We start from the raw sequence: 10,109 nt of genomic DNA on the forward strand, positions 1-10,109 counted from the left end.
ATAAGTCCATAGTTTTCTTGTGAAGTCATCCTTGAAGGTCACAAAGTACTTGTTTCCTCCAAGAGATTTTTCTTCTAATGGACCACACACATCAGTGTATACAACTTCAAGTGGTTGTGTGGTCTTGGTTGGAACTTGTGAGCAGAATGTGTTCCTTGTTTGCTTGCTTTCTAGACAATCATCACACACATCATTTGAGGCTTTGAGAGTAGGTAACCCATGCACAATCTCATCCTGACTCAGGTGCTCTAGACTTTTGAAGTTCAGATGCCCAAACCTCTGATGCCAAATCCATTTTTCATCTGCAATGGACTCCAAGCATTTCTGGTCTCCTAACTGAATGCCAATCTTGAAGGTCCTATTTTGAGCTAAAGGTGCCTTCAAGACTAACACTCCCTTCTTGTTGAATACCTTGAGCATCTTTTCTTCCAGCCTCATTTTGTACCCTTTCTCAAGTAATTGTCCAAGACTTAGAAGATTACTCTTCATTCTTGGCACATATAATACACTTGAGATGTATGAGGTTGAGTCATCCTTCTTCTTGATCATCACTTTGCCAATCCCTTCTGCTTTGATTATGCTATCATCAGCAAACTTTATTCTGGGTTCTACTGATTTGTCTAGAGTTACAAACCAATCTTTATTTCCTGTCATGTGGTTAGAACAACATGAATCAAGATACCAACTACCTGGACACTGGTTTGTTACCATTAGCAAAGCATTATTTGATTCATTTGCTTCTTGAGAAGGGTCAATGCTCCTAGCCATCAGCAACACCTCCTCTTCTGATTCATCATCTTTTGCTAGTCTTGCTTCCTCTTCTTTATTTTGAGTGGCTCTTTTCTCTTTGCATTCTGATGCATAATGTCCCCAATTTCTGCAGTTGAAGCATTGAATCTTGCTTTTATCTTTCTTGTTCATTCTACCCAACTGATTATTCCACTTCTTGATTTTACTGACCTCACAATTGTTGCTCTGATTCTTCTGATGTGAATTCAATCCAGGCTTGCCATTTTCAGACTCCACTCTCCTACCACCTTGCCATCTTGCCTTGTCTCTTCTGAATTTCTTATTCTGACCAGGGCCACCCTTCTTCTTGAATTGAGCACTTAAGGCATGATCTGTTTGTCTATAATTCTGCCTTTCCATAAATCTCTGCTCATGCACCTCCAAGGATCCTTGCAACTCATCAACTGATAGATTGTCAAGATCCTTTGCTTCTTCTATTACTGCCACCACATGATCAAACCTTGGATGAAGGGTTCTGAGAATCTTCTCCACTACATGTTGTTCAATTGGTGTTTCTCCACACTCCTTCATTTGGTTTATCAGGCTCCTTAGTCTGTTGAGGTACTCAGCTATGGATTCTTGCTCATCCATTTGCATCAACTCATATTGTCTTTTGAGTGTCAGCAGTCTCACCTTCTTGATCTTCTTTCCACCAGAGTAATTCTTCTCCAATATTTCCCAAGCTTCCTTTGAACTAGATGCTGCAGAGATCTTTTCAAAGTTGGCTCTATCCACACATTGGTGGATCAAGAAGATTGCCTTGCAATCTCTCTTGTTTGCTTCCCTATACTCCACTGAATTTTCATCTGCAGTTGGCATTCCTCCTTTCACTACATCAAGACATTCTTGAAACCCAAAGATTGCCTTCATTTGAATGCTCCAATGTTCATAATTCTTCCCATCTAGAATTGGAAGATTCATTGCAAAGCCATTCGAATTTGCCATGCTTCTACACCTCTTATTTCCCTTCTGGTTTTGCAGCCTTGATTCTCAATCCGTGAGCTTCACTTCTTGAAGCCTCTTGCACCCAATCTTGGCACTACCACAGATCCCGATCCTAAAGCTCTTGATACCACTGTTGGAGATTTAGAAACCAATTCAGCTTGGTTGCTTCTAATGGCTTCAAGCCAGCGTGAACCAGAGAAGAAGAAGAAGATGTTTAGGGAAAGTGTTAAACGAGAAGAAGAAGAATTAGAGATAAAAGTGAGAGAAGAAGAGTGTAAATTTCAATCTATTATTCAACAAGATTACACACTTTCCTTTTATAGAAGTTCATAACAACTTAATTAGTTATGACTTTCTATGTTTAGTAAGTTTCCAACTAACTAAACTAACTATCACAAAAGCAATGAATTACAATCTTTAATACAAAAATCAACACTAGGTTTGGATTTATGATTTGAAAAGAAAGGAGAACATACCTTATTGAAGGGAATGAGTTGTGAGTAGTTGTAACACTCATTAGAAGCAAAGAACAAATGAAGAAGGTTTCTATGTCAAATGGATTAGTGGCTTTGGCTTAAGCAATTTCTAAGATTGATTATGTAGGGAAATTCTTACATATAACACGATGGGTAGGTAGAGTCAATAATTCTGTTACATGAAGACGGTGCCTTTTTGTAACAATACATTTGTAACCCAATTAAATGGTTTTATAAGAGTCGTACGATGACAATGATTTTTTTTAATTTCAAAATTTTATAAATATAGGTCTGAAAAAATGTAGAATTTTATAAAAAAATTATTTTACTCAAGTCTTATCTCATACATATTTGTCCTACGTTATCATATCTTGCTAAGCAAACAAGTTAATCATACAGAAAAACTGGCAAGTAACTATTTTAATATATGACAATGTAAATAATAAGAAAGTTTAAGATTTCAAGAAGTGTTATACTTAGTTTTTCATAATTGCTTACTCAATTTGTATTCACTAAACAACACTCTTATTATGATGGTTCATAAGTTTAGGTTTTGGAGGGAGAGAAAAAGAAATTGAAAATTTGTAATTTGTAAGTCGTCTCACAAACATATTTCATGACTCTCAAATATTCTTTTTGTATCGAAAATCTAAGTATCTTAAAAGAACTCGTTAACCTAAGTTTTTATATTATAAAAACGGTTAACACAACCCTTTAAATGTAATATATTGTGTTTTTTGTACTACTAAAAATATCTTCTCATATTTTTTTGGGTAAAAAATTAATGTATTTCAGGATATGTAATTCTCTCTCTCACCAAGTGTTGTTCTAGTATATTAGTGTGTTTGATACTAATTTAGCAAATATGGGAATTTCCTTCCATGAACAATGTGCATATAAAATATAGGAATTTCCTTCTAAGTTTTAAAGTAGGCACACAAATATGGGTCACCCATCTGGGCTCATTCTGGGCCTACTAGAGCAATATATCATTTCTGTGGAAATGAACCCTAGCAGGTTACATAACAGTAACAAGCACTTTTGCTTATTCTGTGTTTGAAATCGCCGTTTATTCTCTCTTCAGATCTTCGTTCTCTTGCAGGTTTCTCTCTTCTTTGCTTATTCTTCTTCAGTACATGTTTTTAGCTATTTTTTGTATTACTAAGGGTATCCACTCAGCTTAAGAATTAATCCTATTAGGAGATCGTGACGGCCCCTCCTAGCAAGTCTCACTCCTAGGAGAACACTTGACCTTTTGGTCATCCTCCTGGGGATCTAACAATGACTTAGACCACTAACCAATGCCTTGTTGGTTTAAGAATATTATTAATTAGAAAGAGTCTTGATTTCTGCAGAAAGATGAAGGTGATCGCTGCTTATTTGCTGGCCGTTCTTGGAAACAACAAAAACCCCTCTGCAAAGGATATCAAGAACATCCTTGCCTCTGGTGCGTCCTTGTTTCCATCATAAAATGTTTTTTTACTCTGCTGTTGATTTATTTATTTTTAATTTTCAATTTTTTGTGGAACTACTGTTGCTAGTTAGTACGGTTTTAAATCTAGGTCCACCACCACAATTGGAACCAAATTGTTAAAAGTTTAGGCGGTCTCCAAAACTGTTTTGCCACTGCAATTGTGTTTGCCATAGTCTCAACAATTTATGTGAATACTGAATACGACTGTGAGCGCAATTTAGAGCATTGATTATGATTATTAGATTATACTAATGGAGACTATCATTCTATAGAGGTTTGGCTTTGCTTGGTCAAATTGATTTTTTTCATAAAAGCTTGAAGTGGTTTATTTATAGGAAAATTACAATTGTTGTCCCGGGGTTTGATTTAATTACCACCACTAGGTTTCGAATTGCAGTTAGATCCTTTGTGGTTTACGTTTTGTTTGTAAGTGTAATGAGAATATAAAATCTCAATGGATATAGGTATTAAGGTTTTAAACAGCAATCCCAGTTTCTGTGGCATTGTGGTTTTTGCAATCACGAATGTTACGAGTGATGCAATGTGGGTTGAGGTTGGTTGCTGGAAGCTGGCGATGGCTTGATGCTGCGACTGTGATTCAACTTGGTGATGGAGATCACTGATCAGCGACACATTACCACGGGAAATGGAGCAATCTTCGATGCTTCCAGTGATGGTGCGCTCTGTGAACTTTATCAAGTCAACTGAGAGTCTGAGACGACGGTTTGAGGAGCGGATGGAAACGACGGCACCTTGTTGCAGCTGTGATGCTGTTATATAGTCTCCATTGTGGTTGTAATGTCTTTCCATTTCAGCGGATTTCTGTTCATACCGATAAATCATTCTGTTCGGTATTGGGAGCAGTTGGTTCTGTCATGTTTCGGCTGTGTTGTCCATTTCGTTCTGTTTTTTAAAACCTTATCTATGATGATAAATAAAGAATTCACAAACATCTGAGATAAGCACAGGTGTAGTTTTTGAAACTCGGGGTGTAAAATGTATTTAAGCTAAAATACAGAGATTTCATAGTAATTTTTCTTTATTTATTTATGAATTAATTAAATTCTCAAAGTGCATAACATCATGGACATTTCTTTTATGCTTTATTAATGGAGAAATTGTCCAATATTTTGTACAGTTGGAGCTGAAGCAGATGATGATAGGATTGAACTGCTTTTATCTGAAGTTAAGGGTAAAGATATAGAAGATATTATTGCTTCCGGTAGGGAAAAGCTAGCCTCTGTGCCTTCTGGTGGTGGCGCTGTTGCAGTTGCTGCTGCTCCTGGTAGAGGCAGTGGTGGTGGTGCAGCTCCAGCAGCTGCTGAGGCTAAGAAGGAAGAAAAGGTGGAGGAGAAAGAGGAATCTGACGATGTAAGTTTTTATTTCTGATGCTTCATTTGTTGTTAGCTATTCTTATTATTATTCCACTCTACACACTAGATTTGGTTTTAAAATTCTATATGGTTGGGGATTCTATTTAACTGTGCCTTAAGTTCATTTCATTTGTGTTTTAAAAAACAGTTTATTGTTTTTGAGGGATGCTAGCAACACCTTTAACATTCTTATTGGATCATATATTGCTTTTTTTAAAATTATGATTTAAAATTTGCCGAGAATGTTATATGATCGATTAAGAATGTTGAAAAGAGTATGTAAATCAGTGTGTTGCTGGCATTCCTCTCAGTTTTATCCATAGTGCTTAAAAGAAAACTATTCCCTGAAATTCAAGTGCAAATTTTGCACTAATTATTGCTTGTTTTGCAAGGAAATGGTTCCAAACTTCTAGCTAGTTTGGCTTTGAATTAACCATTCAACAATCTGATAAATGCAACTTGTTTTATGGCTTTCAATAATTAAAGTACTTTATACGCATATAGCCCGTCTTGCAGTTTGTACTTTGTAGAATTCTGGCATAAATTGGTCTTCCAATTGTGCAACTGAATTTGGATACTCTTGAAATTTTTTCTGATTGTTCAATTTGTTTGTGATGCAGGATATGGGCTTCAGTCTTTTCGATTAAGTGCAGTTGTTTATTGAGATTGTCCAAGAACAGATTTTCAATTTACTAGAAGTTGAGTTTCCCAAAGTTTTGTTCTAAGAAGTTTTATAGGGAGTTTTCATTTGAATAATCTAACCAGTTGGATTAATTTGGTTCAGTATTTAATTGTCGTTTCTTTATGTTACAAAATTTAGCTATTTGAAATTGGGGTGTGAAAATTGCAAAATGTGCTAGGCATTGTAATTGTGAAGTTTGGAATTGGAATCACAATTCGAAGGACCAATTCCAATTTTGATGGAATTGAAATGGGAATCTTAATTCCGAATTAGAATTTGAGTTCTGCGTAACAAAATGACAATTAAATTGAAAGGTGCCTTGTTCAATAGAGTTTCACAAAATTTAAAAAAATTGAAATATTGAGGTTTTAACAGACCAAACTGTCAAACACATGGACAGCGATTACATGTCCCTAATGATGTTTTATTTCCTGTCTCAGGTCAATAATAAATAAAAAGATTTAAGAAAAATAACATTCTGATTTGATCGACACAAAGAATGGGATATTGTTTAAGAGTTAAGACCAGTGATCTCTGTCCCAAACACGTCTAAAAATTTGTTGATTGAAATATTAAGGAGTGAATGTGAGATCAGCAAGGGGTACATTGGAAATAGATGTTGAGCATGGCAAGGGTTGAGGTTTACATGTAGAGTAAGCTTCCATAAGCATTGGGACTCAGTTGTTGGATGCATCTGAGAATGCAGTGCACTCTTTGAAGTTCTCTGCAAAACTAGTACTCAGAATGATGGAGATAATCATTTTATTTAATTAATTGTATTATAAAATAATCATTTTCTTATATGGAAATAATCATTTTATTTAATTAATTGTATTATAAAATAAAGAAACGTTATCCGTCTGAACAGAGTTACTTTTTCAGCCTCTTTGAACAATTATTTGAACATCTCTCTAGTCTCTAGGGTTGCAACTTCAAAAATAATAGCACGCCTTTGAAATTGTTATTATGTTGCGCTTTGCTTAATTTAACAGAAGGAAACAAATAGTTCAGTATGTTTAATTTGTTTTTTTATCACATGTTTGATGATGGTGAGTATAATTCTAAAAAGAAACATAAGAATTTAGAATGTCAGGCCCACATGCATAGTCATTATAGATATGTTTGGTTTCTGAAAAATCTGGAAATAATGCACAAGTCACAAACAATTCCTTTGCCCTTATTTAATATAAAATTCTTGGTTTCAGGGAATATAGTTGAATATAGAAAGAGATTGTCTTAGATGAAGACAACATGTGTTTGATAGAACTATAGCGGAAAGAATAATTTTGGTGGGTAAAGAGTATGGATTTTCATAAACAATAGAACAAACTTCACTACCACACATTACATTGCATCTCATAGTGTTTATTTATGGGTTTCTTGAGGTATTAGTATTTTCTACATATTTCATGAAACTTTTAGAGAATAACAAATATAATAATAACCTAGAAAACTCTAGATACAAACAACAAATTATTTTTGCTGACTACATATTTGTAGAAGTCTGTAGAAAATTATGGCACATTTTATCAAAAGTAGTTGAAGAGCCTTAGTCCAAGTGCTCACATATGAGAGAGGCAAACAAATAAGTTATCATTTGATAAGCTAAATTAAAATAAGTTAAAAATGAATTTATTAAAGATATGTTTCATAACTTTTATTAGTTCTCATTAGTTTAATTAATCTCTTTCTAACGGTTCATCTTTCAATTAGCTAGTTCCATAAGCCATAACAACAACTCAGAATATCTTAGGGGTAGTTTGTGAGTTGGATTTTAGAGGGGAATGAAAGGAAAGGGAAGACTTGAGAGTTATCTCGCAAGTGTATTTCATGGCTCACAAGCCTTTCTTTTTCCTCCATTCTCCTCCAAAATCCAACTCCCAAACTAACCCTTACTATCCTAGATCAATTTTTGTTTGGTATTAATCAAGAACTTATTCTAAGAAGTAAGAAATTAATCTCTTTTAGAGTATGTAAGTGTTACTCTAAGCACATAAGGATTTAGAGGGAGTACTAGTACATCACTTGTTATAATTGGTTAGAAAACATTTAACTATCATACTTTTAACTTAATTATATATTTTCAACCTATCATATCAATGATTCTTTTTGGACACCCAATGTGTTCCAGGATGTAGAAGTTCCAAAACCCCTTGTTGGTATTGCCCTGGGTTAATTTGATAAATGGGCACAAGTAGAACGACAAAAGAATAAAAAATCAAAATTTTCCAACCATGCATAACCCCACGCCCATGCCTGAGCAAAGAAGCTAGTTGTTTTAAAATGTTTTCCACAAATCTTCTATTTTATAGGATACCTAGGGATTTAAAAGAGTCACTCCTTATTGGTATTGCCTTATGTCAAATGTGAGGGTACAAGTTGATCAACTTAGATAACCAGAAATCATTCACCAGGATAAGTTAAATATTTGTATAATTTACCCTCGTTGATATTTTATTCATCATAGTTATATAGAATTGCACTCATGTTATTTCATTAGTGTACATTTTGGATCATTCACCACAACTTGTATCCCTGCTATGGGTTCTGGATCATTCACCACAACTTGTATTGAAAAACATTTCTTTGATGCATGATAAACCTTCTACATGATACTGCACCAAATTTTGCATTTTGGGGAGGTTTTTTTGTGGAGGTTATTCAAACCTCCCCAAATAAATTAAATGAGGCGGGATAGGAGATTGACTAAATATATAATAGAGGTTTTTATTTAATTTATGGAGGTTTTAAACCTCCCCTATTAATTTGAACAAAACTACATATCAGTCACGTTCAAAATGCTTCAATGCTTCAATGGCTCATACATATGATAAATAGGATGTGAATCTTTGATGCACTTGGGTTTTGCTAAATTTGAGAAATTTAGTTTTCGCAAAAGATTTACTTGAATAATTGTATTTGTATTTTTTTTTTGTTTGCTCATTGGGTGAATAATCTTGATTGGGGATTCAAACTATAAATTTCATCGACTTTCCTTGTTTGTTAAGAGTGTGGGGCATATGAATTAGAAGTAGAGTTGTTGAAGTTGTATATCAGAGATGGGGGATATTTGTTGGTCACTTTTGGGAGCTGCAATCCATGTGATGAAATTTTTGTCTGTGAAAGCGTTTGTACATCAAAGAGGATGCTGAAGAAGGTTGCATCATTCTCAAAAGACCCCATTCTTGATACTTGTGTCACTGTTTGCAGAGTCTCTGACGTTGATGCCTGTGTTGATGCATGTGCGTGTACTGTTTATAAGCTCAACTTTTGTTTATGAATTCATTAGCAATTTTCCTAACTTGGTTCATTTGTGTATATGGTTTTATTCAGTTTCAGGATATGCATTAAATGTAGCTTTGGATTAAGTACTTAATTTTTATTGCAAATTGGGCAATGAAGGTGCAGCAATTTCACATGTTTTGGCCCAGTAAGTTTTCCTATGTTGTTTCAAATCAATGTTCACTGTTTGTACAACTTTCAAAATTATTGTGTGATTATGCATGGTTTGCAAGAATGGTTTTACTATGAAGCACAATGAGTTAACTTGTATTAAGTTACCCTCTCTCTTTTCTTGTATCAAAGAAGATGAAAACCTTTCACCATAATAAGAAATTTTCACTCAATGAATATGAAAATTGGATTCTAAAACTATCAAGATATTATGAGCACATGGAAAAAAGAGCATCTTTAAAACTAATCTGTTTTCTGTTGGACTTAATCGATTAACACACTTCTTAATCGATTAACGACCCCATGAAATCCATGATTTCAGCTACTATTAGTCCATTTAATCGATTAACCCATTACTTAATCGATTAAAAGGTTTCCATGTTGATTTAATTGATTAACACAAGTTGTAATCGATTAACTGTGTTGAAAAACATTTCTCTGATGCATGATGAACCTTCTGTATGATGTGAATATGTATGATAGATGATTTTGAAAGTTGTAAGTTATAAACCAAATTCAGTGCACCAAAATGTTGTTACCATATGTAAATGCATGAGCATGTTAATCATGTATGAATGTATGCAAGTCTGATTTTAGGTTGATTCAATTTTAGGACTGTGAGACTCCTGTTTAAGGTTCACGTAGCCTAGACTCTACACAGACAATAATCTTAAGACTCTATAAATGTGAAAATTAAACCTAAGTCTTCTTGATTGAACTTGAGTCTTTGCATGTTGTTTGTTGAGTTGACTTGGTCTTCAAATTTGCCTATTATCATTGTCTTCATAAAAAAATGTGATGATGTATAATTGCAATCTCGCAATACACTATATGTAAGCAAATTTTGATAGTTTTTTTCATTGACAATAAATGGAGGAAAAGGTTATCTAATATAAATTAAGTGTAAGTTTAAGATG

The 10,109-nt window shown here is 34.2% G+C and overlaps 2 protein-coding genes and 1 long non-coding RNA gene across 4 annotated transcripts in view; 1 reads left to right on the forward strand and 2 right to left on the reverse strand.

Annotated features, from left to right (window-relative positions):
• Positions 1-1,734, reverse strand: part of LOC109353933 — a 2,277-nt gene extending 543 nt beyond the window's left edge. The window contains exon 1 of the mRNA XM_019596289.1: positions 84-1,734. Coding sequence (XP_019451834.1) covers positions 84-1,734 — 1,651 coding nt within the window. The remainder of the gene's footprint in view (positions 1-83) is intronic.
• LOC109353430 (60S acidic ribosomal protein P2B-like) lies at positions 3,182-5,860 on the forward strand. Of its 2 annotated transcripts, none has more exons than XM_019595705.1 (4): positions 3,182-3,312; positions 3,566-3,657; positions 4,823-5,055; positions 5,678-5,860. In XM_019595705.1, exons 2-4 carry the CDS (start codon positions 3,570-3,572, stop codon positions 5,702-5,704), a joined length of 348 nt encoding a protein of 115 aa, XP_019451250.1. In that variant the 5' UTR covers positions 3,182-3,312; positions 3,566-3,569; the 3' UTR covers positions 5,705-5,860. The 2 variants fall into 2 exon arrangements, with proteins under 2 accessions (XP_019451250.1, XP_019451251.1); XM_019595706.1 differs by having other exon boundaries at positions 3,282-3,307; positions 3,563-3,657.
• Positions 5,729-6,127, reverse strand: LOC109353431. Its single transcript, XR_002108457.1, has 2 exons — positions 6,032-6,127; positions 5,729-5,996 (listed from the first exon to the last, which is right to left on the reverse strand). It is a non-coding gene; the product is annotated as an uncharacterized LOC109353431 (long non-coding RNA).

Source organism: Lupinus angustifolius, chromosome LG08, assembly GCF_001865875.1.
Source record: "Lupinus angustifolius cultivar Tanjil chromosome LG08, LupAngTanjil_v1.0, whole genome shotgun sequence".
Classification (NCBI taxonomy): domain Eukaryota; kingdom Viridiplantae; phylum Streptophyta; class Magnoliopsida; order Fabales; family Fabaceae; genus Lupinus; species Lupinus angustifolius.

Coding starts and splice junctions, on each gene's coding strand:
- LOC109353430 (XM_019595705.1), top strand. CDS start 3,570: ATGAAGGTGATCGCTGCTTATTTGCTGGCCGTTCTTGGAAACAACAAA. Junction 3,658..4,822: donor CAAGAACATCCTTGCCTCTG/GTGCGTCCTTGT, acceptor TATTTTGTACAG/TTGGAGCTGAAGCAGATGAT. Junction 5,056..5,677: donor AGAAAGAGGAATCTGACGAT/GTAAGTTTTTAT, acceptor TTTGTGATGCAG/GATATGGGCTTCAGTCTTTT.